The 26,705-nt window shown below is 41.9% G+C and overlaps 1 protein-coding gene across 1 annotated transcript; it reads left to right on the top strand.

The window, feature by feature from the left end:
• Positions 1-413: 413 nt before the first annotated feature.
• Positions 414-18,563, top strand: HSDL2 (hydroxysteroid dehydrogenase like 2). The gene is made up of 11 exons (XM_084224844.1): positions 414-509; positions 3,227-3,390; positions 3,794-3,892; positions 4,021-4,135; positions 8,928-9,031; positions 9,959-10,057; positions 14,873-15,067; positions 15,578-15,649; positions 16,988-17,176; positions 17,665-17,793; positions 18,264-18,563. Exons 1-11 carry the CDS (start codon positions 493-495, stop codon positions 18,374-18,376), a joined length of 1,296 nt encoding a protein of 431 aa, XP_084080970.1. The 5' UTR covers positions 414-492; the 3' UTR covers positions 18,377-18,563.
• Positions 18,564-26,705: the final 8,142 nt, after the last annotated feature.

The raw sequence follows: 26,705 nt of genomic DNA on the forward strand, positions 1-26,705 counted from the left end.
ATGCATTAGTGAGATCCCTTCTCATTCATCTCTGGACTCAACAGGCCCAGCTCCTGCAGTCTGCCCTCAGAAGAGAAGTGCTCCAGGCCCCAAATCACCTTTGTGCTCCTCCACTTGACTGACTCCAGTAGCGCCCTGTCTCTCTTGTCCTGAGGAACCCCGAACTGGACACAGAACTCCAGAAGATGAGATGAAGGCAAAACTCCAGTGATTTGACTGCAATTGGCAGGAGACCAAAGCAAAATTTCACGCACACGGCGGAGAACGAAAGGATACCGAAAGCCTTCCAGATCCATCTTTCATCCCGCGTAGGCCTTTCTCCAGTCTCAGGTTAGCTCGCATCCCCGAGCCCGCTACCCCTGCTGTGCCCACGGCCCCGGCCCCTGCCCCGCCCCGAGCGGCTGCGGCGGCTGCGCAGCGGAGCGGCCCCGGCCCTGCCCCGGCCCCGGCCCTGCCCCAGCCCGGCCCGGCCCGGCCGCCCCCCGCGCCGCCATGCTGCCCAACACCGGGTAAGGTGTCCCCGCCGCGCCGGGACGGGGCTGCGCCGCCCTCCAGGGGCTCTCGAGGCAGGCGGGCTGCGGCCGGCGGCCGGCGGGGGGTTCGCTGGACACCCCTGAGCGCTGTCACCCTGCGGGGCGTGCGGGACTGGCAGCCGGCCGAGGGCGAGGAGCTGTAGCGGAGGACACTCGTGTCCGCGCCGGCCTGCGGGGCAGAGCCGGCCGAGGGGCCCCGGGCAGCACCGGAGTCCTGGGACAAGTAGTTCGGGTCGTATAGGGGACTTGAACAGTGCCTTTTGCAAGGGAAACAGTTACTGGAGGAGTTTAATGTAAATTAGGCAGTGAATCGGTAATTATTTATGGAACGTTTTTATTTAAGTATAATAACGTATTACTATTACTATTGTTGTTGTTGCTATTTTTGTTATTATTTTTGTTATTGTTGTATAGTATTGTAGTCTTCTACTACTGTCTTACCTGGCAGCCAAATTTTCTTCCTGTAGACCATCTTGATTTCGAGGTGTTTTGTGGATTTTAGCTTTTCAGATAACAGCTGGGAAGATAAGTTATTTGTTCCTGTGTGTTATAAAGACGATTATTAAAATCCTAACATCTCTTTAAGCCATTAAAAATGTCCCTGATGTGACCTGAAGATCTTTATTGGCAGTCATCTGTGATGGGAAAAGAACCATTCTTGTTTTTCAAGCCTGTAGGGCGCAGATGCGAATTTGATGTTTTCTGTCTTATTAGCAGAATTCAACTCTTAATGGAAGTGATGCAGATGTGACCTTCATAATACAGGTCATGCTTTATGAACTTTATACTACTGGGCTTCCTAGTGAATTAAGAAATAAATCCTTAGTCTTCCAAATATATTTAACTAACTACCATCCTCTGACCCTGAGCAACCAACTAGTTTTTTACCTGTCAGGTTGCAAACACATCCAGATCATAGCATCATGTCTTAAATATGAAGCAAAAATACTATGACAGTTTTGAAACATTTGCATTCATTCACTCCCTTAAGGGCCTGCTTTTCCTACCAGTGTAGCAGAAGTATCTAAGCCTTTGACGCCCTTCACAAGCTACTGCTGCAGGTGAACTTTGATTTTCCTGACTCCACGCCAATGTGCCCTGTAATGTTTCTAATTCCTTCTTTGTGGCCTGTCTTTGCACCTGCTCCCTGTATGACACTTTTGTTGGGAGCTAAGTCACAAGTTCCCATCATAGCCCTGCTAGTCTCAAATACACCTTCTTGGCTTCCTGAGTAAATCACTCCAGCCCCAGGCAGGGCTTAAAGCCCAATCAGCTTTTCTCTGCTCTTTTCTCCTCCAGAGCTGCCTCCTTCTGGACCCCATTTACCTCTTTCATGATTAAGGTGAATTCCATGACTGAGGTGCTGACCTCTTACTGGTTGGTTGAAGGTAGAAACTAGATTCTGGCCTTACTTCACTGGCATCTACACTTTGACTCTATATTCCACAGTTGAACTTTCCTCACTGTGTGTGTGACTGAATTCACATCAGTAGTTTTTTTGTGGTTCATTCTTCTGTTGAGATATTTTTTTTCCTGTGCCTTTCTAAGATCCTTTTAAGATTTTGCAGATAAAAGCTGTTTGAAATGCCATCTTCTGGACATGGTTGAATTTCTGAGATCCTGTAGATGCCTAGCCTTGCCTCTTCAGGGGAAGAGGCATCTTGCCCTTTCTTCCCTGTTCCAGTTTTCTGCCTTTTGAAAGCAAACATCATCCTAGAGAGCATTTAATAGATGGATGTGCTCAGATTAGAGGCAAAAAAACGCATCTGACACAGAAGGGGAGAAACAATACTAAGTTTGGCCCAGTCTGAAAGGAAAACCAATGGAAGCTCAGAGTGTAAGCTTTTGTAACATTTGTGATGTGACTTTTGTGATGTGAGCAAAAAGCAAAGTTGCACATAGTTTATATGAATTCTCCAACTGAAGTTAAAAACCTGAACCTCCTGGGTTTTGCTACAGTGTTATGTAAAGAAACATGGCCTTTATGTGGAGCAATGAAACACACATTCCTTCATATGGATATCTGTTCTCTAAAAGGCTTTATCATGAATATATTATCCAGACATCCTTCTTAGGCTTTAAAACTTGTTGGTTTCTCTAAGTTGATTGGACCTGTTTATGGGAGGACCCATTGGACTACACACAGTTACTGGGAAGCTGTTGAGTATAGAGATTTAAGAGAAAAATTGCCATTTCTGAAAATAAAGCTTTTGGCATTTGCATATGGTGCTGTGGTTCCAAACTCGGTGTTTTATACCACAATGAGACATCAGTTTTTTGTATTTAGAGCACTGTGATTAATAGTATTCAGACATCTGTGTAGGTGTGTTGTCCTGTTGAAAGTGGCATTTTGTTTTTACAAATTACTCTTTTCCATTGTTGCAGAACATAGCAGCTCTGTTGTAAAACAGTGTTGGATCTTTTTACAAAAAGGGAGAAATGTAACTGGGTAACCTTCTTTATACTGTTTGCAAACTTGGGATGTGGTCTTATATCAGTGGTACTTCTCTGTAACTGTAGCCATCCCTTTTGTGTTCTTCAGGCTGTTTTCTTAGTAAAAGGATGAAGGCGTTTTTCTGGCTGGGAGGCTGTGCTAATTACATTTGCCCTTAGAGTCTGATGAAAGTCAAATGATTTACAGCTTCTGCTTTATTCTTCTCTTCTTTACTGTCCACTTCTCCCTTCACCTTTAGGAAACTGGCAGGATGCACTCTCTTCATCACAGGCGCGAGCCGGGGCATCGGCAAGGCCATTGCTTTGAAAGCTGCCAAGGATGGTGCCAACATTGTGATAGCTGCCAAGACAGCTGAGCCCCATCCTACTCTTCCAGGGACTATCTACACTGCTGCAGAAGAAAGTAAGTTGTAACAAATGAAGGTGCTTGGCTGGGTGTGTACCCTTGCTTAATTACCGTACCTGAGTGGAAAAATGCGTAGACTCTTAGTTCGAGTTCGCCATTACTAAAATATGCTTAGTGCTTCTCTTGCCTCCCAGGAAAGCTGTAATGTTACTGTAATGAAGATGGATGTGCGTGTAAAAATGCTATGCTACTTGAGATGTATGAAATCAACACTTGCAGTGTTAAGATATTGTCTCGGCTTCCCTGTTCCTCATATGACATGTTAAAAGGTCACAGTTTGAGTGTGTGATTTTCAGTGCCATCTTGAATCGTGTCATTGCTTGAGAGGTTCTCAGAAGGTTCATGTTAATTGTCCCATCTGAGAGCAAGTTTTTAAATGTTTCATTTTTTAATTGTGCAGTTGAAGCAGCTGGAGGAAAGGCTTTGCCATGCATTGTTAATGTGAGAGAAGAACAGCAAATCATTAATGCTGTGGAGAAAGCTGTGAAGACTTTTGGAGGTAAGTTAAGGCATGGGAGAAGGCATTAACAGGCAAATTGTGCAAACAAAGAGAAAAAAGAACTGCCTGCCTTACTTATGTTTTTTTTTCTTTAAATGCTAATGTGAAATGGCTTACTTTAAAAACAGGGATTGATATTTTGGTGAATAATGCAAGCGCCATCTCTTTGACGGGCACTTTGGAAACAGCAACGAAGAAGGTCAATCTCATGATGGATGTCAATGTACGAGGGACCTATCTTACGTAAGTGCTGAGAGAAGGAAGCAAAGCAATTGTAACAGAATGTATGATGTTATTTCAGTTTTTCTGAGAAATTTTGTAGCTGTCTTGCTGCCCTAGAATTTGAGTGCAGATATTCTGCATGTGCTCACAGGAAATTGCTTAGTTATTGGTCAACTGATTTGAATTAATATTTCCAAGAATTATTTGCTAGTTGGAGTAAACAGAAACCTTATTACTGAAGTCATTAAATGAGTTCACAAGCCACTCCCTGCATGTGGGAAGAAAAAAGTAATTTGTTTCAAATGAAGCTCCAGCTTGGCTTTGTTAAATGCTGTTGCTCTTTCATTTTGAGCAAAACTACTAAATTTTTGCATTCATCAAGTCAATTTCTTACCTGTCAGTTTTCTTCTCATAAGCATCTTTCTTATCTTGAGAAACATTGCATAACTCACCATACTTAAAAGAGAAATGTTAAAGATATAGCTTCATGATCCAAAGTGTTCTCCACTTACTTTCAGCTTATCAATTCTGTTATTTATTTAAATGAACATACCAGGATTTGACTTCACAATTCCTGGGTTCCTTATTTTGCAAATGTTACGAGCTAGATTTAGCAGGTTGAATCATTGTTACATTTATAGGAAGTCATTTAAAGCACTGTCTTAAAATGAAGACTTTGATTTTCACAGGGTTTGTAAAAAAGCCTGTAAGATGATGGAGATTCTCTAAATTCAGATGTTGCTCGGTGTGGTCAGAAAGTTTTGTATCAAAGTATTACCACAGAATTATAGAATAGTTTGGGTTAGAAGGCACCTTTAAAGGTCATCTAGTCTAATCCTCCAATCTAGAACAGATTGTCATTCTTCTTTGTGCAGATCAGCACAAAGATTTGGTTTGCCAGCTCTTCATAAATTGCTGAATGGTTTCAACTCTATTGCTGTGGCAAGTTCCATCTTCTCCTCCCCACCCAACAGCAGCAGGGATGTTCTTAATGTTACATCTAGCTATTCCAAATTAATGGGGAATTCTTAAAGTGTATTTTTGGTCCTATTCTACCTTGAAAAGATTAAAAATCACATTCTGTGTGCTGGAAGGGGAAAAGCATAAGAAAAATCAATGCCTCTCAAGGGAATGGTCTTTGTTTTTGTAATTGTCATTTGAGAAAACCTAGTGAAGCATTTTGCCCTTTTTTCTCCTTGCTTTGTTTGTTGATTCTGATTGTAGTATGTAGAGACCATAGTTTAATGTTCAGAATGTTTAATAGCTTAATGTTCAGTTTAATGTTCAGAAAATTTCAATAGCTTAAAAAAAAAGGTGTGGATTTTTTGCCTGTGTAGAGGCAGTAAAGATTCCCCTTACAGAGTATACCTGTTGACATAGGATCATGGAATTATTAAATTGTGGGATGGATTGCGCTGAAAGAAAGCTTAAAACATTGTCTACTTCCAAGGGCTGGAAGAGACCTTAAAACACTGTCTGCTTCCAAGCCCCCACCATGAGCAGAGATACCTCCCATAGACCAGGTTGCTCAGAGCCCATCCAGCCTGGCCTGGAACACTTCAATGGGTGGGGAATCTACAGTTTCTTAGGCAACATGTTCCAATGCCTTACCACTCTCAGAGTAAAGAATTTCTTCCTAATACCTAATCTCAGCCCGCCCTCTTTTAATTTAAAGCCAACCCCCTTGTTCTCTGACTCCATGCCCTTGTGGAAAGTCCCTCTCCCTCCTTCCAGTTGCCCTTTTAGGTACTGAAAGGCTGCAGTAAGGTGACTCCAGAGCCTGCTCTTCTCCAGGCAGAATAATTCTGAGCCTGTCCTTGCAGGAGAGCTGTTCCATCCCTCTAATCAATTTGGTGGCCTCCTCTGGAGTTACCTCAAAAGTCCAACGTCCTTTCCGTGCTGGGACCCCAGAGCTGGATGCAGGGTTCCAGGTGGGCTTTCACTGGAGCAGAGCAGAGGAGCAGAATCCCCTCCCTCCCTGCTGCCCATGCTGCTTTGGATGCAGCCCAGGACACGTTTGGCTGTCTGGGCTGGGAGTGCCCATGTCTGGGTCATGTCCAGCCTCTCACCCACCAGCAGCCCTCAGTCCTTCTCACAGGGCTGCTCTCCATCCATTCATCCCCCAGCTTGTGTTGATACTGGGAGTGTCCTGACCCAGGTGCATCACCTTGTTCCTGGGCTTGTTAAACCCCTGAGATTACCATGTGCTCACTTCTCAAACTTGTCCAGGTTCCTCCAAATGGCATCCTGACCTTCAGTGGTGTCTACAGCACCACTCAGTTTGGGATCATCTGCAAATTTGCTGAGGGTGCACTTGATCCCTTCATCTGCCTCATTGATTGAGACTAACAGTGGTCCCAATACCCACGTGTGAGAGACAGCTCTTATCACTGATGTCCATCAGGACTCTGAGCCATTGACCACCATCCTCTGGATGCTGCTGTCCAACCAATTTCTTATCCACTGAACAGTCTACCCATCAAAACTTCTTTTCCCAGGTTATATAGAAGGATGTTATAAGGAGCCTTCTCTAAAGCTGTACGGAGTAAATGACACCTGTAGTGCTACCCTTGACCGCTGGTGTAGTCATTCCATTGTAGAAAGCCTTTTGGTTGATCAGGGAGGATTTGCCCCTGGTGAAGACCCTCTGACTGTCCCAAATCACCTCCCTGTTCTAGGATCACCTCCTGATTCTAGGAGGATTTGTTTCCTGATCTTCCCAGGTATGGAGGTGAGGCTGACAGGTTGGTAGTTCCTGGGGTTCTCCTGTCCACCCTTTTTAAACATTGTTACATTTCCCTTTTTCCAGAAACTTGAGTCTTCACCTGATTCCACAATTTTTCAAATATTGAGAGTGGCTGGGCAACCTATTCCCTCAGGACTGTGAGGTACATGTCATCAGGCCCCATGGACTTCTGTATGTTCAGTCTCATCAGATGGTCAGAATCCTCATCTTCACTTAAAGTGGGAAACACTTTGCTCCCCCAATCCCCATCCTGCTGTCCATCTACTTAACAGGTGTGGGAAGAGAAGTTGCCATTGAAGACTGAGGCAAAAATAGTTGTTGAGCTCCTCAGCCTTCTTGTCATCAGTTGCTACCAGTGTTCCAGCCTTGCTTATCCCAGGGTGTATGTGTATACACTTTATTTGCCTTCCTTTTCTGACTGACGAATCTGTAGAAGCCCTCTTTGTTATTCTTTGCATCCCTTGTAAAGTTCAGCTTCAGCTTCACTTTGGCTTTCGTCACCCCAAATGTGTACAAGTCTGTGCCCCTATATGCTTCATAGGATACTTTTTCCCTGTCTCCACTGGCTAGTTCTGTTCTGCTCCCTTGTTTCTGAAGGCAGCATTACAAGGGTTCCTACTGACTAACTCATTGAAGAACTAGAATTTTGCTCTTCTGAAGCTCAGGGCACTGACTTTGCTCTTTGTCTGACCCATTTCCCTCCAAACTGTGAACTCCACCAGTGCCTGATCACTGCAGCCCAGGCTGTGGATTATGATGTCCCTGATTAGCTCACTTAGGTTTGTGACCATCAGATCCAGAATGGCATCCCTTCTGGTAGGGTTATTACCTGGGTTAAGGAGTTATGCTCCATGCATTGCAGAAATCTCTTGGATTGCCTACAGTTTGCTTTGCTTCACTGGGATGTCTGAAGTCTCCCAGCAGGACATGAGCCTGTGAGTGTGATCCTTTCTGTAGCTGGAGCAAGAATGCCACATCAATAGGCGACTCTTGGTCAGGTAACTGTAGTGACACCAACCACAAGATTCCCTTTGCTGCCTCAGTCTCTGTTTCTTACCACAGGCTTTTACCTGCTCATTGTTGTTCTTTTTTAGTTACAGGTTGTTCTTCAGAGATGGCTCATCACACTTCTTGATGTAGAGAGCAACCCCTCCATCTCTCCTTTCTCCCTTGTCCCTTCTGATCAGGCTGTAGCCGTCAGTGGCTGCAGTTGAGTCATGGCATTTATCCCACCAAGTTTCAATAATAGCAGTTAAGTTTCTTGGTTCCTATGCATTAAGAATTGAGACATCTGTTAGTGAACCTGCCACTGAAAACACTTGAGGCCCCTGGACAGTTAAGGCAGTGGTAAATCACTTACTTTACTACTATGATGATTTTGCTATTGAAGGTGTTGAAGTTGTTCTCTTTGTCGCTGAGAGTATGTGTGGGTCCTGTTGGAGTTGTTCACTAATGTGGTGATGTTTTCATCCTGTGAAGCTCGATTAAAAAATCTCAAGCAGAGATAAAATATAAACATGATGTGCCCTAGTGCTAGAAGTGAAGTAAAAAGATAATTTCTGTAAAATAAAAGTTCCAGTTTACAGAGATGTATAAATTCAAAATACAGAATCTCTTAGAAGAGAATAGGGTTTTCTTTGGAATATTTGTAATAGCATTCTGCTATACAGTATTATTTCTTCAACATGGTTTTAAAGAGTGAATAGGTATGGGATCAGAAGAGAATATTTTTATGACTACATGATGCTCTGCACTGTGTTTTGTTGCCGCTACCAGAGCTATTATGGAGATTATGGCTTCTGAGTATCTCTAAAATAAGCTTTTTTCAAAGCTGATGGACTGGTTGGAGAATGTGGTCCAGTTTGCAGGAATGAATACTAGGCCTGAGATAAGTGATCTGCAACAGGTATTTTTTTATTGTTCTTTACATCAGTTAAATACTTGATATGAGAAAAGGCTTTGTCTTGGGCTATTGTGAAAATACTGGTCTTCTAGTATTGTTTTTACTGTAATTATAGGTGTTCCATAAAATAAGAGGCGACTGATATGTCTGAATCTATCTTTCAGGTCTAAAGCATGTCTGCCCCACTTGAGGAAGAGTAAGAACCCCCATATCCTGAACCTTAGTCCACCGATGAATTTGAATCCCATGTGGTTCAAAAATCATTGTGGTGAGTAGCTTTCGGAACCTTTGTTGCTGTTCTGTGAGAAACATGTAAGTACCTGGTGAAGTGTGCAGTAGTGCCAGTGCAGAATGCCAGATCTTGTATCTTTAGCACTGCATACAGACTGACACTAATGGCTCCTCAAAGCATTTTGTACCTGACTACAAGAAATTGTTTTGTGGGAAAATGTAGGGCATGTTTCAAGGCATTATCCATCCTTTTTGTTTTCAGGGTAAGTCTGTGATTTTCTATGGGAATTGTTAGGATTACATATGTTCTGCTCCAAATAGAGACTGAAACCCAAAATTTATTTTCTTACTGATTCATCTTCCTGGGTTTTTTAGTATGGATAAAGCTCAGGAAATTATTTTGAGGTGGAAAAAGAACTCCATGTTATCTTGAAACTAGTGTTGCTCATTTTAAAACTGTAGCAAAAATGTTCCATTTTGGACACTTGTCATGTTAAACTCCAGGAGGTTCCAGTTCTTTCCCCAAGAAAGTTTCCATTCTCAAAGTAGATAGGTAACAAGGATATAGAACTCCTCTTCCCCTCTTTTTTTGTCTATAGGATTCTAGTTTGGTCTTTAACAGCTACTATGCCTTAGGCATCTTAAAAAAAATTGATCACTCTTGTCAGTGTAGCCTGCATAAAAAGCGTGACAAAATCCACCATGCAGCTAGGCTTCAGATTTCTTTTTGGCAGAAGATGTGTAGTTTTCATTTTGTTTGCAGTGAAAAGATGACAGACTACAGTGTGTAGCTGATGAAGATGGCAGGTAGAAGGGAGAGATTTTGACTCTAGGACAGTACTGTTTTTTCTGAAAGCCCTGAATTTTCCTTGTGGACCAATTATCTGTTTTATCTTCCTCTCATAATTAAAACTAGATTTTACATAGAGCCTAAACTTTTTTCTTTTTTCACTTCTTGTCTTAGCTTATACCATTTCTAAATATGGGATGTCCATGTGTGTCTTGGGAATGGCAGAAGAATTTAGAGGAGAAGTTGCTGTCAATGCTTTATGGCCTAAAACAGGTAATTTTTTGGTTTTTTTAGTATTACTGAAATACTGACTTTCTTTATTTTGTCTGCTAAAGCTTGTTTTATTTGACACTGAATATATTTCAGACTTCTTCTGGAATAGATTCAAGTGATTGAGTTGTTCTTTTATATGTTATTTCTTCATCCTGCATGGGTTCTGGTTTTCATTGCTAGTTCTCACTAGACTGTTGTCACTTCTCTCTAAACTCTTCTTCATCTAGTTTAAAGCCACATAGTTGAAGTATGTGTGTAGTGTTTGGCTTGTCTGTGCTTTTTCTGATGCACCCAGTGGTTTGGTTTGGACAGAATCACAAAAATAATTGTGTGCTTTGATGAGTGGGTATTGAACATCTGTGTGTGTAGTACTATTTAGAATTCCTTGCTAGTTAAACTGCGGGAGCTTACTGACAAGATCGATACCTCTGTACATGTGGAAATAGTTTTTAAAAGGCCTATTCCTAGAAGTTTTGGCACAGTGCAGTTCTGTGAAGAGCTGTTCACAGAACCATCTGATTGCAAATGACAAGAAACTAAAGAGCTCTTTGGAAGAAAAATAGCTCAGTGCTCCCATGTTGTATTAGCTTCAATTTTCTTTGTGTGGGTCAGTGAGGATAAAGGCTGCTGTTTGAGGTTTGGCCAGCTGTTTGCCAAGGAGACCAGTCTCTTTTCCTCAAATACATTTATGGGCAGAAATTATACTGAGTATTAAAATCATTACCAGACTGAGGGTAATCCTGCCCCTTAGTGGTGTAAGCCCAGTCATTGTGTTAGAAAACATTACAACACTGTTTATTTCCTTAACAAGTGCAAGGAAGGAAAAAGGAAGAGGAGATAAAAATATGAACCAAGATCCTCTTCTGAGGATGGTGCTCCAGTTTAAGAAGTGTTTGTACACAGACACTTTTCAATGTTTTGCTGTTAGGAATTGCAGACCCCTTTTAACCTTTAGTGGAAACTGGAACTCTCTGATACACTTTCTCTAAGGTGAGAAATGTGAGGAAAACTTAACTATTTCAGACATAATCAGCTAAATTTCTCCGCTTGAATACGGTAGGTGATCATCAGTTGAACAGTTGGGTTGGTGTGCCTGACAGACTTAGTCCTTTTTCATTGGTCTGGACACCTGCATCTTAAATACTTGCAGTAAATGGATGTCTCATAGTTCTGCTCACTCTGTGAGTTCTACCCACAGAAATATTTTGGCAAGGGATTGACTTTTAAAATTATAATTATATTGTTCACTATACTTATATATTCACAAAATCTGTACTGTTTTAGGACAATGAGGACCATAAGGTCTTTTTCTGTGATGCGAAGGCAACTATGTACATAACTTAAGAATATGGATTGCCTTGTGGTGGAGTCAAAGTTCGCCCTTCAGGTTTCAAGTGTGTGTTGTATTTTTTTTTTTTGTGAGGCAGCCAAAAGAAATGTGCACTTGTTTCCACATACCTGCTTCTTGAGCACCCCAGAAAAACCTCAAAAAATTTTCAATGGAGATTTCCCAGTATCTATGTCATCTGGAATAGAACCATGAACCCTGATTCTTGGTCTTTAGCTCCCTAGACCCACCCATCCCCTCTGTCTTGTCTTTGGCAAAAATGGCACTGTTAAATGGGTTTTATATCCCCTCAGAATCCAGTAAGTGGGAGTAACTTGGTTTCTCATTAACAGAGGTGACCTTTTACCTATCATTGTGTGGTTTTTGGTCATTGACTGATTTAACAATGTATATTGCCTATGAAAGTTAGGGATTGTAAAGGAATTAATTCAGATTATCTTATTCAGATAGAGAGACATGGTATGAAACTGCAGATAACTAATTTAACTTATTTTTTCATGAAAAGGATGTTACAAGATTGCCTGTGTCTTCTGAAAGTGCACACATTCATATGCTGCATAGATGCATTATGTGAATCCTCCACAGCTTTCTAATTCTGAATGTGCTGGAAAAAGCATCTACCACTGTTGTGGAAATGAATCAATGGCTTTATGGGTCCTGTTAAAAGCTAAAGAATTTTTTTCAGCAGAAACCAGCTGGTTATAAAAGGTATTTTTTTGCAACATGGCTGTTTCCCACACCCACCTGAATAATTTGACCTGCAAAATAATGGCAGGGATAAAATGAACCTGTGAGAATTTCTCCACCCCTTCCACAAAGGAAATTTTTTCAGAGTTGCAGCTAACTTTATAAGCAGGTTACATAGTTGAATACATTATTTCTTTATAGTTTTATCTTATGCTGCAGCACTCCAAGAATCAGTAGTAGTACCTGTGTCTCAGATGTGGTCTGGTATTAAAGAATGTCTGTGGTGCTATTAATAAAGCTTCTATGAAATCTGACATTCTTAATGTGGGGAAGTGGGAAACCCAAACTAAATACAATTGTATCTTTCTCTTGAGCATTACATTTCCACTGTGTCCTTGGTAACATAAAGTAAGCAGAGAACACTCTGGGAGCTGCTGCTGTTTACAGAGTGCAGCTGATACTTGTTCTGCTCAGGATCCTGCAGAACATGAAGCTTGGAAGAGCAGGAAGATTCAATTTACAGATGAAACAGTATATATTCAAATAAATGCTTCTTAAAAGAAAGATTTATCTATGTGAGATGCTGCAAAGAAATTTTAAAAAGTAATTAAGCTTTTTATAAAATCAAAGGTATACAAGCAGAGCTTTTCATTTGCAGAAATGATGCCTCCATGAAAACTGATTTGACAAAGTATAAAATATCATAATGTGTGAATTCTCCAGTACAAAAAAATGTGCTTTTGAAAGGTTTATCTTCCAAAAGTGAGAAAGTTAACTTCCTTATTGTGAACATCCAGAGAGGCAGTGTTACAGACTTCCAGGGTATCTGAAATACAGTTGCAAAGTTCCTAATTTAAGAGCCGACTATCATCTCATACAAATGTGTTTACCCTCAGTGTTAGTATGAATGCCAGATCGGTTCATTAATCTGATTCTTTAAACACATGAAGGTATGTTGGTACTAAGATGCCAGAGTTCTCCATGTATCTAAAGGTGAAGAGGACATCTGTCAAAAGGGCAAGGGGCAATCCCATCACAAAGAGAGCAGAGGAATAATACAGGTGTCCTGGGACAGAACTGGAAGTCTATTGATGTGCATTAGAGGAAAACCCACATCCCTTTATATGAAATTAATGTAATAATGTGCAGCCAGACTATGAGGCAGTACTGTTTGAAACCCCTTTGCTTCAGTCTATGCAGATAGGGTGACTGTGCTCAGAAGAATAATAGTTAACAGTAACAGAGAAGTGACAGACCTGTAGGACAGGGAAAGTGACCAGCTTAATGAATCCTCAGAATAAATAAATTTAAGTTAAGAGAACTTGATAAATTTCATTGTAGTATTTGACAAAAATATTCTCTGCACTGTTGGTAGCTATTAAAAAAAAAATCTTGCTGGGCATATATCACTTCAGAAGATGAAAAAAAGGCAAATATTATTGACTTCCTTAAAGATGAGAAGACCTAGGTAGACCTACAAGTATGTACAGTATACCTATTTGTCACTTTTTATTTAGATGTGTCTTTGTAGCAGTTCAATTGATTAAAAAAAAAAAAAAAGCTGAGGTTGCTTAATGGTAAAAGAAACCTAGAAGCTAATTCTCATCACAGAAGAGTAATGTCCTGAAGTCGATAGGGACATCTACACACTTCTGCACTCTCCTAGGAAACACTTGGACAGAAGCTCTCAGGCCAGTGCTGAAAACTTTGATCCTTTTTCCCAGTATGTACTTTGAAAGGTGAATGAATGATCCAGCTCAGATACATGTGTCCTGCCCGCTGCCTATGTTTTTTGCTATTTAAGGAATGTTGGGATCATTTGTGTACTGAAATTGCTGTTACTTTGTGTGGAATGGAAGCACTGAAAGGAAGACAAAAATTTATCCTTCAAGGTCTATCCTTCTGCTACCCTGATGTTCTGGCCTGATATATAGGAAAGGATTTGTGAATCTAACTCAGAACTTGGGGGCAGAGTATTGAGTTTTAAACAGCAGATGGGAAAAACTAATGAAGCAGAACATACAAGGGAAAAACAGTAAGATGGCAAATGTCAAAAGCTGCAACCAGAGAGCCTTTCCATGGAATAGGATGAAAAAAAAAATGGAATGGATACCTCAGCCTGGAAGAGCAAATCACAGACTTAGACAGCAACATGGTACAGTTCTACAGTAGCTCCCATGAGAGAAACATAATGAAGACTAGTAGAATACCACAGAACTAACAGAATTGCTTAATGAAAGAATCAGAAGCCTAGGAGCTGTGGATTTTTTTCTTAGGTCTAACACAGCCTTTCTGTGAAATACTGAACAAGTAATGTAAGGTTTTGTTATTTGGTTTCTCATTAACTTAGGAAACACTTTAGTATCTCATGGGAGTTATCCAAAGACTCAAATTAAGCATCAAGACTTTCAGTGTGATAATCACCAAAGCTAATTCCTCTTTATAACTGACGTGTCATACATTCACTTTGAGAAAAAAACTGTTGTCTTGTTAGTTTTTCATGTTCTGAACAACTGGTGGAAAACTGGTAGGCTGATAAATACATAGAGGGGTGTGAATGTCAGAAAATGTTCCAGCATTTTTGATTCCTGTGATAGTTACATGGATTTTTACTGTTGCTTGTAAAGAATTATTTGTTGGTTGGTAGTATTTCACAGCTTCTGTCTTCTAGAGTTTCCTCTTGCCTGAAAGGAAAATAAAGTTTGTTTACCTGTGAAAGAAATGAGAATTCCATGTTATCAGTGTTAAAGCTTTGTTTTCTTGCCCTCCATATTTTCTAGCCATACATACAGCTGCTATGGATATGCTGGGAGGAGCTGGAATAGAAAAACAGTGCAGGAAAACGGACATCCTGGCAGATGCTGCATATTGCATTTTGACAAAACCAAAAACTTTCACTGGAAACTTCATTATAGATGAAGTTCTGCTGAGAGAAGAAGGAGTTAAGGATTTTGATGTTTATGCAATTGCACCAGGTAAAAGAGATCTTTTAAAGGTGAGAAGTAAGTTCAAGAAGGAGGGAAGACTATATGGAGAATATTAATACATTTTTGTTTCCCAGGGTTCTTAAATTAGTTTATAAAAAATGTTGCTTTGCCTCAGCTTTGAGAACATGTCTTAGTAGAGAGGCCATATGGATCCACTGAGAGTTTAATAATTAAATGTCAATTAAATTAAATTAAGAAATTCTTTAATGGGAAGAAAACCTACCTGCACTGTAGATTTATATATTACTTTTTAACAGCTAATGAGATAGATTTTTATGTTTTTCTTCTCTGATGTTCTTCATTGGAACCTTAGAAACCTTCTAGGTCAGATTTTACATGAACAAAATTCTAAACGTGTTACTTCATGCTACCTTTTTCCTTCAAATTTAAAGTGAGATACAGTACTACTTGCACAGTAAGAATCCACAGATGAAATGGATTCTTACTGTGCAAATCTGATTTACTTGGATTCATTACTCTATTTTTCCTCCCTCTTAGGTCACCCTCTGATACCTGACTTCTTCTTAGATGTTGAAATTGACACAACAGCTGTGAAGAAAGAAGGATATGGTAGGGAAAGCACCATGTATACAAGTCCATAATTTCCATAATTAATTTCATTTCACAATAATGAATGCTCTCTGTTTTTCTTTTTTCCCCTATGAATTTGGAGTCCACTCAAGCTTTTTTAGCAAAAAGGCTTATCTCACGTGAAGAGTAAGATCTATGGAAGTGACTATGTAGTTAAAACTGGGGAAAAAAATCATATCTCATGTAGGGCTTCCATGGTGTAATGTCAGTGCATTATTTGAAGATTTCTTTTTAATCATCTGAATTGTGGTAGTAGGGAGGTCACAGGTAAGTATTGCTGCAAAAAGAAATTAGACTGCAAACAGCATATTTTGCGGGAATATCTCCTTTTCCTTGCTCATTTATACAAAAGAATATAACATAAAGTCTCCATGGTTTCTTACATGAAATGTGCACAATTTGCACATTTAAAATAACTCTTGGGCGGAATGTAGAATATTTTTTTAGAAAAGCATTGCTTTTTTTTTTTTCAGAATTGGTTTATGTCAAGTTGAAGGGCAACTAAGAGTGCTGAACTGCTTTTATAGGAGTGTCAAAATAGGGATAAGGCCAGAGCAGAGGAGGCAAACTTGGAAGTGTTCCTTTCTGGTGGAAATACTCCTTGAGCAGTCACAGTAGGACTGTACTGCCAGGGAACAGTCCTTGGGCTCCCAGTGCAGGTTATTCTTAAGGGAGTCACAGAACAGACCTAAGTTTTTTGATACTGAAGATACCTAAGAGACTTTCAACAGCATTTTAAGGGGCTGTTGAAACTTGATTGGCTTTGTAAATTGCAAAAGCTTTCCTTTATTGTTAAATGTGCCTGTTCATTGGGGTGAAGTAAGCCACTGATCAAAGCATTAAATTTATTTCCACCTTAGAAGCCATTGCAGAAGAATTTATGAAAATATGCATGTTCTTTACAAGATAGACAAGAGAGAAGTATTTTGAGATGAAAGCAATGGCTATTAAAGTCACTGATTTTTTACTTTTAATGTTGTCAGGAGTAGTGTATGGATTACATTAGAAAATTGTTGTGTGAGCATCTGTAATGAACTATAAACAGTCAGAATTAGAATCTTGCTGTGGTTTTATTTTCGCTTTTCTTTTGATCTATCAGGAATCAAAATTTATTGCAGACTTACGTTTAGTGATGTACACCTATTCAGATTCCTGGTGGAAAAAGCATCCTTTACCAGTGTTAATACTGAAATGGTAAAATAGTCACTTTCCCTACTTTGAAGCTTAAATCTTTTCAAATGGAGTTCTCTGCATATGGTTCTACGTTCATTTTTAAAGTGGTTTGCATTTGAAAGAGAAAAGTAATCTTTTTCATAGGTGCTGGCCAAGTGGAGAAGAAATTAAGCAGATCCCAGCAGGAAGGAGCAGATGCAGCCAAGGCTAAGACAGAATCTGCTGCAGCCACACCGTCGGGTCCTGTTGCAGAGACGTTCCGAGTTATTCAAGGGGCAGTGACTGAAGAGTATGTGAGAAGTACTCAGGGTGTCTTCCAGTTTGAGCTCTCTGGTAAGCCCATCGCTTGTGCAGCCTTGCCTGGCAAAAGGCACTGGGTGTTCTCAGACAGCAACACTTTGGAAGCTGGTCCCGAAGCAGACCGGCTCCCGTTGACGCTCCTGCTGCAGCCCGCTTGAGCAGGCCGCGGGAGCTGCTGTCCCGGCGCCGTGCGCGGAGCCTCTGTCCCGGCGCTGCCTCTGTCCCGCAGGGGGCTGCTGTGGCCACGGTCAGGGCGCTCTCGGGGCCACGGCTGAAGCGCCAGCTGCCACCAGCTCTGTGAGCAAAGCGCAGCCTCTGGGCTCTCCTGCCCGTGGCCCCAGCCCGTGGTGCTTGGGGCGTCGCAGGGGACGAGAGGTGACTCCTTGCAGAGCGCCCGCCAGCGTGCGGGCTGCCACGGAACCGCTGCAAGCGCGCACGGCTGCCCCGTCTGGCGGGGGTAACGGAGAGGGAGGGCACAGCAGTCCTTGCTGCCTTCTCACCTTGCTTCACTCTCTGTCCAGGCGATGGTGGAGGCACCTGGTATATTGACCTGAAGAACGAGGGTGGGAGCGCTGGCTTCGGAAAGCCTCCCGTGACAGCTGACGTGGTTATGAGCATGTCGAGTGCCGACTTTGTGAAGATGTTCACAGGTGAGGGACAAAGGCCTTTGTCCAGGGACGCAGGTACCGGGAATGCCAGAAAAGCTGTCCCAGAAAAGCCTGTGCTGGTGGGGGAGTAGAGCGGCTTCTGGCTTTGTGATCTGGGGTTGGAGGAGCTTTCAGCTTTTTGTGGCTCAGGGGAGAGTGCAGGCAAGAACTGCTTGGATTTTTCTGCACTCTTGCATCCTGTGAATGGGAAGAGTGCAAAAGGTTACACTGCTTTTATTAACCACGTACCGACATTTTAGCAGCCAGTGTCTCTTCAGAAAGAATCCAGTCAATGCGTTGGACTTGTGCTCTGCGCATGGCTGAGCAGCGTCTCCTAATGGGCACTGCTTGCACCAGGAGGACTTGGTAGCAATATAGATGCTAAGGTTTCACTGTGGTGGCATTATGTTTTCCTGTGCAAAGACTTTTTCCATTTCTTTTGATATTCTGATGATTCTGGTTTTTTTTTTTAGGTAAATTAAAGCCAACTCTGGCCTTCATGACTGGAAGACTAAAGATTAAAGGAAACATGGCACTAGCAATGAAGCTTGAGAAGATGCTTTCAAAGCTTAATTCTAAACTGTGACGGGAAACCCATACTAGCACCACAGTGGCCTTTCATATATAACTGCAATGCTGCTTTAAATTTTTAGTCCTTGTTTTTCTGATGCAGTATAAGAAATTTTGATAAAATATGAGGTTTTTAAAGAAGAAATAACTCAATTTCATTAAAAAGATGTCCATAATTAAACAAATTCTGTCTCAAGAATGCACTTAGGTTCCAGGTGGTTTTTTTATTTCTGCTCATCTGGGTCAATGTAGGACATCTGAAGTGAGTTTTTTCCCATGTAGTTGATTGTGCACATATGGAAAAGGTGGGTAGAGCAAATGTCATGCTGCAGATCAGTGCTAGAAGTGCTATGCCGAATTTACTAAGCTGGCTTAGGAGTAGAAGTAATGTAGTCAGTTTAAGAGAGCCTTTGTTACACCTGATAAATTATTATCTCAAATTTTTCTTTCCTCTCATGAGTTTATTACCTACACATATTCTCATACCTCTATATTGCATGGAGGCTGCACAGCCATACTGAGTGATAAGCAGGTTTTCTTCTTATGCAAAGGTACGCTCACACACATGCATGGTCATGTGCTCTCTCTCTTCCCCTACCCCCCTACATCCCTGCAGCCAGTCATTTCCCCTTCCTTCCATATGGCTGGTAAAGAGTTAAGCTCACTGGTAAAATGATGGATGTCTCCACTTTGTAAGTGCCCAAGTGCACACGTGGGCTGCCACTTCATGTCACAGCATCTGCAAAGTCAGATGCACCAACCTCTTAAAATGTTTATTACTGGCGGCCAAAAAAAACTGCCAGAATCTGGATCATTCACTCTTCTGAGCAAGCTGAGAAGGTTGCAAGACTTAGGATTTATTTCTTAATTAACTTAGAAACACAAAAGTTTACAACTTTTTAGAGCCTGTGCTTGTTTAAAATTGCTTGACCTGCCTTGAGAAGGTCACATCTGTATTGCTTTCATCACAGTTTACAGAATCACAGAATGGGTCAGTTCGGAAGGGACCACATTGGGTCATCTGGTCCAACCTCCCTGCTCAAGCAGCATTGTCCTAAAGCACACTGCACAGAATTAAGTCCACATGGTTCTTGAATATCTCCAGTGAGGGAGTCTCTGCAACCTCTTTGGACAGCCTGTTCCAGTGTGCAGTCAATCTCACAGTAAAACAGTTCTTCCTCATATTCGAGTGCGAATTCCTGTTCGTCAGTTTTGCCCACTGCCTCTTGACCTATTGCTTGGTATACTGAGAAGAGCCTGGATCCGTGCTCTGGTACTCTCCCTTCAGATACTTGCAGATATTGATGAGGTAAGGCAGTTAAATTCTGTTATAAAACTAATTTACCTCTGCCCTGCAGTTTCTGGAATCTTGAAAATTAGTAAGATTGGTTCCTTTCTCACCAGGCACAAGGGGCTAGGGGTGCTGAAGGAGGGAGAGGGAGAGGAGGTGACTTATCCCATGTTGGGCGTTATGGTAGCACAACAAAGGGTGGCTCTAGCCAGGAGAAGGCAGCAGTCACTGTAATGTGACAGCTCCCAGTCCAGCCCGCACACTAGATTGCACTCACTGGCTGTGCTCAGCCTGAAGCTTCATGAGACCTGTGTGCCCTAATTACCTCCCAGTGCCACCTGTCCCAGGAGCTGTGCCCAAAATCTTCAGGCTCCACTGGGCAGTGTCTTCTTCTTACCCCCATGGTGGTGTCTGAGTTGGTCACCACTCAGCCCCTGAGTGCTGGACTGCTGACCCCAGGTTACTGTCAGTCTGCTCAGATCTGACAGCTGAAGGATAGCAGAAGTGCTGGCATGCACCAGGACGTGGAAGCAAAGACTGAACATGGGATGGGAGGAAAACAAGATGCAGCACTGGAAACCAAAGTTCTCTGGAGACCAAACACCTCAAGTGATAGTGATAATGCATACATACTGCAGGCTGCTGTAAAGAAGTCCAGGCCTCTGCTCTGTACGCTGCAGAAACCTCAGGGTCCCGGGGGGCAGGGTGAGGATACCCCTCTGCTCTCCCAAATGCCCTTCCCTCCGACGGTGCAGCATTCACCCGCAGCTGGCTCCTGACCCCGCAGCTACTCGCAGGAGAACGTGGAGCGCCCTTCTCTTTCGGGAACTACTCCTTTAACGTTGGTATTTCGCCCGTCGGCCTTTGGCTTGGGCAAGGCCGCCGTGCCGCGTTGCGGCGGCGCCTCCCCGGCTGCCCCCGCCGGCCCCGCGCTCGGCGCGCTGCCGCTGCTGCCTCCGCCGGCCGCGCCTCCCTGCCCGCCCCGGCCGGGCTGAGCTGGCCGCAGCCCGCGGAGGGCAGGAGGAAACATAGCCCTGCGGAAGGAGGCGGCGAGCAAGGTGCTAGGGAGCACTGTCAGCTGGGCCCTGAGTGTCCTGGCGACAGTGGGATGATCTTTCAGGCCCGCAATCGGCTCTGAAAACACCATCATGTGTGTCCTCCATGGGACAGTCCCAACACACTTGCGGGTGTCTTTGGCCCTGTCCTTTGAGTAGGGTGTAATGCGTGTTTACATGCTTCCTCCGACTCAGTTCCATCAACTCTCATGGGAAAATCTGTCTCACACTATTAGGAATATGTTTTGGGGGAATATTAGGTTTTGGCTGAATCTTCTCATCTTGCCATTGAATGAACCGTCTCTGGAGTTTACTATTTTCAGGAAGGAAGAAAAACTTCAGTTACTTAATTTCTTTTCCATCTGAGAGACCTTTTTGTTTCTGGTATAAACTTACATAACCTCATTTAATTGGAAAAATTTCTACTAATTTAAGAGACATTATACCAGCCACAGTGAATGTATGGTACAGACTTCCAGGTACTCTGGAGACAATGTAGAGAGTGGAGGTCTGTTCAATTCCACTAGCACTACAGGAGCCACTCCAGGGGTACTACATGTGCTTTTAGTGACTCATGTTAGCCCCTCTACAATGATTGTGGCAGAAATCATTCAGAGGCAGAAAATTAAGATATCAAGTGCCTGGTACAACACTTGTTTGTTCAGTAGCAGGGCTTTGAACTAAATTATAGAAGATTGAAGGGGTTTTTAGGACTGGAATTTGCAAATGGCAATACATTTCTTCTACCAATGTTTTAAACATCCAAGCATCTACCTTCAGAGCATCTTCTAGCAAGCAGCTATTTCTACAGACAGCAATATTTGCTACCACTCCCTCACAAACAGACTGTTTAACGCAGCATGATGACATTTTCAGCCCACAGGGATGAAAATATTAATGACTTGTACTGCATATTGTAAAGTTTTATATCTGTTACCAAAATGGGAAAAATAAGGCAGTTTCATGAATAAGTTACAGTAACTTGCCTACTAGCACATTTAATTTACCAGGATCCATGATAATGTTTCTTTTTAGGATTTCTTTTTAGCAGTGATATAAGCACAGGTGGGACACTAGTTACCATATCAAATATTTGCATCTGTTTCAACTTACAGAAACTTCCAAAACTACAGTCCTGTTTAGTCAGAATTCCATTTATTTAATAAAAATGTATATTTGAAATCTAGCTTTACTCATTACTCAAATAACTCATCTCTGTTCCCTTGCTTGTGGCCTTATATTGTTTTCATATTTTGCACCAGCTTTAGCACTGCATATGCTCTAAGACTGTCTTTTCTCCCTCTTTTGCCTGTAACCATACTCCCAAACTTTCCTGGAACAGTCCAGGGTATTTGATTATCCTTATGTCAGTGTTCAGATTAGAGGAAGAAGTAAAAAACTGCCAGCTCAAGTCTTTTTTAAGCTATCTGACAGGAGATTAACTTTGATCTGGTTATGCGTGATCTGGTTAATCACATTGAAGTCTGGCCAAATTAGTCCAGGTTTGTACCATTATCAGCTGCTCCTCACTGTCTGTGACCACCAGTGCTCTGCATGTACATCCATGACACAGCTCTCACAACAGGGAGTAACCTGCTTCACACACAGGTGAATGCATATTTTGCAGCCCTGAGTGGCACATCACATTGGGCAGAGGCAAAAATATGAGGAGGCTTAGAGAAGGCAGCACAAAGCACGACTATCAGGTGCCCCTGCAGTGTTACTCAGGGCATTCATTATGAGGACCTTTCCATGATGGAAAGTGTGTTTGTGGGCCCAGAGAAAGTCACCTGTGGAGTTGTAAAGATTGTCCAGGAGATCATGATCTGGGATCTTCTGATCTATGCAGAGCAAATGTAACAAAAGACAGGCACTTAGGGTTGACGTTTTCATATCCATGTCTGTACTCCATGATTTTGCTATTTAAGATCCCTACTCCTCCATGTTTAAGATGAAAGGCAAACTACAAACAGAAAAAAAACACCTCCATTGCCAGCTGAAGTATTCCTAATCTCTTCCTGTGTTTTCCAACCCACAAGGATACCTGTAGCTCAGCTGCACTGGTATAAAACTGCGTGGTCCTGCTATGAAGCAGAATGGGAAATGCAGCCAGAGAGATTATGTCTTTTTTCTTCAAGTTAACCCATATGAATTCTGCAACTTTTTTAAAATAAAAAAAAACCAACAAAAAAAACAAGAACAAAACTGAAATAAAACAACAAAAACTCAAACCACAAACAAAAAACCCCAACCAAACCCACAAACCCATAAAACACAGAAAAATCTAAACAAAATAGCAAAACCAAAATAATAGAGAAAGACAGTTACATTTTGCTCCGTAACAGTAGGAAATAAATAATGGAAGTTGGATATGTAAAGCTGGGCATACATGGATCTTTGTGCAGAACATCAAGTATACTATGAATGTATATCCCTTGTGGTTCTGATTTATCAGAAATGGCGAGAATTATCTGAAGTTGGCGAGGTCTTTACAGCTAGTTATGTAAGAATTTACTCAAATGGACAAATCAAACTATTTGGGTAAAGCATTTCCATCTGTAGGATGTCCTCTGTCCTTCTAGAAGCATCTTCTTGCCACCTGCTGCCCATGAGAATTTCCTCTGCTGTTCAGTTGGGTGTGTGTCTTCCAAAGACCTCTAACCTACAGCAGTGCTCATGGCGCCTCACTTAACCATGCAGCTGACTCAGATGTTATGTTGCACTGGGATGATCATTGTCAAGCTCAGTTATTTTTTCCTCAGAAACAGCTGGCTTAATTGCATGTGCCCTCTGATTACTACTGTGCAAACAAAAATGTGGAATAGCAAATATCCTGAGTTAGGATAAGGACAGCTAAAACACAGATTTCTATCAGAATTCATTACCTAGTTAGGAACCACGTTCCACGGCATTTTCCATGGCAAGGTATTTCATTATTAATTCTAAACAATTTTTGAATTCTTAAAAAAGCATTTCTATGATCTTGCTGCAATGGAAACATCTTTCTAGACATTCTGTAGCCTAAAATCTGGGTTGGCTGAAAGAATTGATGATTGAGAGACATGAAGTTCCATAGCAATGTATGAAACTTTCAGAAACTGATAGAAGGCTAAAGAGCTGTAAAATGAAATCCTGTGGTCAACCTCATTAGAGCTTTTACTGTAATTCAAGCAGTTTTCCTCTTAATGGCATGAGTGCAGAATATATGTTGTGGTGTGGCATGGCATGGCACGGTATGGTGCAGTATGGTGTGACCATTGTGCTCTCAAATAAAGCGCACAAGACTACCTTTACATTAAATAGCTTCCCTTGCCAAATGAGACTGTTAGTAATTCACTTTTGATGAGGATTTTCTGTCTTTTCTAGGGAATTTTTAGATCAGTATCTCTTTAAAATCTACTTGTCTGGGTTTTCTGTTTAAAGCATGACTTTAGTGCTTACAGGCAAGCCCCCCTTTTCTGTATTCTTCATCTAATAAGGTCATACTGTGCAAGTCAGTGAAGTTTATAAAACCTGTGAGTCTCACTGCCAGCCTGAAATAAATGAAGCCTATGTGGTGGGCGATGGTTGCATTTTAACTTCCCCCCCCAAGATCTTTGCAGTTGGCTTTGAGGAGGGAGCTGCTGCTCTGGGAGATGTGAGGATGCTGGGGGAGGGCTGGAAGCATTGGCTCTGTCGGTAAGAGCGTGGTGCCGATAACGCTGAAGTTGTGTGCTCGATCGGCCGCGGCCCATTCATCGAAGAGACGGACGGACACCGGGAGCAGGAGGGAACGACGCGGCATCTCACCACACGGGGGTGCGTGTGACTGGTAAGGATGAGGCGGTCGCCGAAGTATTTCGGGAGGGAAAACGCTCGCAGGTAAAACCCCGCTGTGCAGGGGTTTCCGCTGACTTCACCTAGCAATCAGTGAAAATAATCACCGTATTGCCTATATGTACTCTAGACAGCATGGACACAGTAATTTCATGCTTAAAAAGCAGTCACTAAAAACCACCATATAAGACCTAGGGAATTTTTACCTTTTTACCTACAACAGGAACTTGAATAAAGTAAAAAAAGGAAGAAGGCAGCAAAGAGAAACAAAGTGCACAGTTTAGGGATGCCAGTCCAAGACACATAGAAGATACTCCGAAGGTCTTAACTTCCGTGTGTGTACTGCTGCAAGAAGGAAATGTTCCCTTAACATTATGTTCCTAGCATTATGAGGATAATGCAGCAGCAGAGAATTAATCTTCAGAAGAGATCCTTCTTGATTCTTAAGTAAAGCAGAAAGCAGGTCTTGCCAATAGGCATGAAATTCTAAACAAAAAAATCTGTAAGGCAGAGAACATCAATCTGAAGCAATAACATCCTGCAAAAATATTATTAAAACTCATCCAAGAAAGAAGTGAAAGATGTTTGAAACAGCTTGAAAATTAAGTAACATCCATCAGTTTTAAAGCTGCTGGAGGCATTTTGTCCTGTTTTCTGCTCAGCCTGACCCTAAATGAAGAAATACGGGTTTTTTTAGAGGGGAGAACACAAGGTCATCTTGACCTATGTCGCAGATAGAGCATATTTCTAAACCCTTGATGTTTTTACCTGACCTTGAAGATAAGAGAAGAATCTCAGAATGACCAAGCAGTAGAGAACTGTTTTTAAGTTATGAGAAAAGTTTAATCCTTCTTGACTTGAACACTTATGAGTCAGGTCAGGAGACTTAAGCTGAAAATAGTGCAACAATTCCAAGGAGAGAACATCAAAGTCTCTTCCTTTTTTCTTACTAATCAGTTGATAAAGGAAAGCCTTCCATTATTTAAAAAAAAACAAACTAGTGGGAGACTTACTTAATATTAATTTGAAGCCAGGACACAAGTCATATATTCAAGAGCTAAAGAGTATGACTTTGATAAAGCAGTTGTGTGTATGTAAGACGTGCATTCTTTTTGGTTAAATCTTGTTACATTCATTCAGCATGTATTGGCTGAAGCCAAGAGAAACTTTTAAGCAAGATATACTGATAAGTGTTTTGGCTTTCCCTATTGTTTTTAATTGAGTAAATCCATGAAACCTGTAGGGGAAGAATCATACAAAACTATTTTTTATTTAAAGATTGCATGGCATTTCTCAGGGATTGGTGTTGGGACCAGTGGTCTTTGAACCTCCTTGGTTGGTGCCACAGAGTGGAACCAGTGGACTCTCAGCAAGTTTGCCAATGACACCGAGCTGTGCATGCAGCCAGTGTGCTGGAGAGGTAGATGCCTTCCAGAAGGACCTTGACAGGTTCAAGAGGTGGGCTTATGCAAACCTCATGAAGCTGAACAAGGCCAAGTGCTAAGTGCTGCACCTGGGTCAGGGCAGTCCCAAAGACAAACATTGTCTCTGGGCAGAGAATGAGTTGACAGCCACCCTGAGGAGAATGGCTTGGGGGTGTGCGTGGCTGAGAAGTTTGACATAACAACAATTTGCATTTCAGCCTGGAGAGCAAGAAGTGTCCCGGGCTGCATCCAAAGCAGCGTGGGCAGCAGGGTGAGAGAGGGTATTCTGCCCCTCTGCTCTGCTCTGTGAGACCCTATCTGCAGTGCTGCATCCAGCTCTAGGGTTCTCAACATAAGAGGGAGCTGCTGGAGTGAGCCTGGGCCACAACCCCTGCCATGGCAGGGGGCTACGCTAGCTTTAAAATCTTTTCCAACATGAAACATTCCATCATTCTGTGACAAAGATGATGATTTTCTGTTTTGACAGAGCAAACAAGGAAAGTCTAAGTTGTACAAGTTGCTGAAGGCTACATCCATAGCCTAATCCTGCTAGCATTTGTGTCTTTTCTTCCAGTGTTTCAAACATCTCACAGATACTCATAAAGCTGAGAGTTTATCTTTTCAAGATTATAAGCAAAGAAACATTTTACAAATATGGCAGAATTTTTTGGTTGATAGAAATTGTAGTAGGATAAGCTGCTATAAGACTTAGAAATCTGACAACTTTATACAGGTTTTCTAAATTCAAATATAGGATAT

The sequence above is a fragment of the Fringilla coelebs genome, assembly GCF_963513975.1.
Source record: "Fringilla coelebs genome assembly, chromosome: Z".
Classification (NCBI taxonomy): Eukaryota; Metazoa; Chordata; class Aves; order Passeriformes; family Fringillidae; genus Fringilla; species Fringilla coelebs.

What these genes read in the sequence shown, in the direction of transcription:
- HSDL2 (XM_084224844.1), top strand. An exon ending in TGTTTATGCAATTGCACCAG is followed by an intron (nt 15,068 to 15,577) that starts GTAAAAGAGATC and finishes CCTCCCTCTTAG; the next exon opens with GTCACCCTCTGATACCTGAC. An exon ending in CTTTGTGAAGATGTTCACAG is followed by an intron (nt 17,794 to 18,263) that starts GTGAGGGACAAA and finishes TTTTTTTTTTAG; the next exon opens with GTAAATTAAAGCCAACTCTG.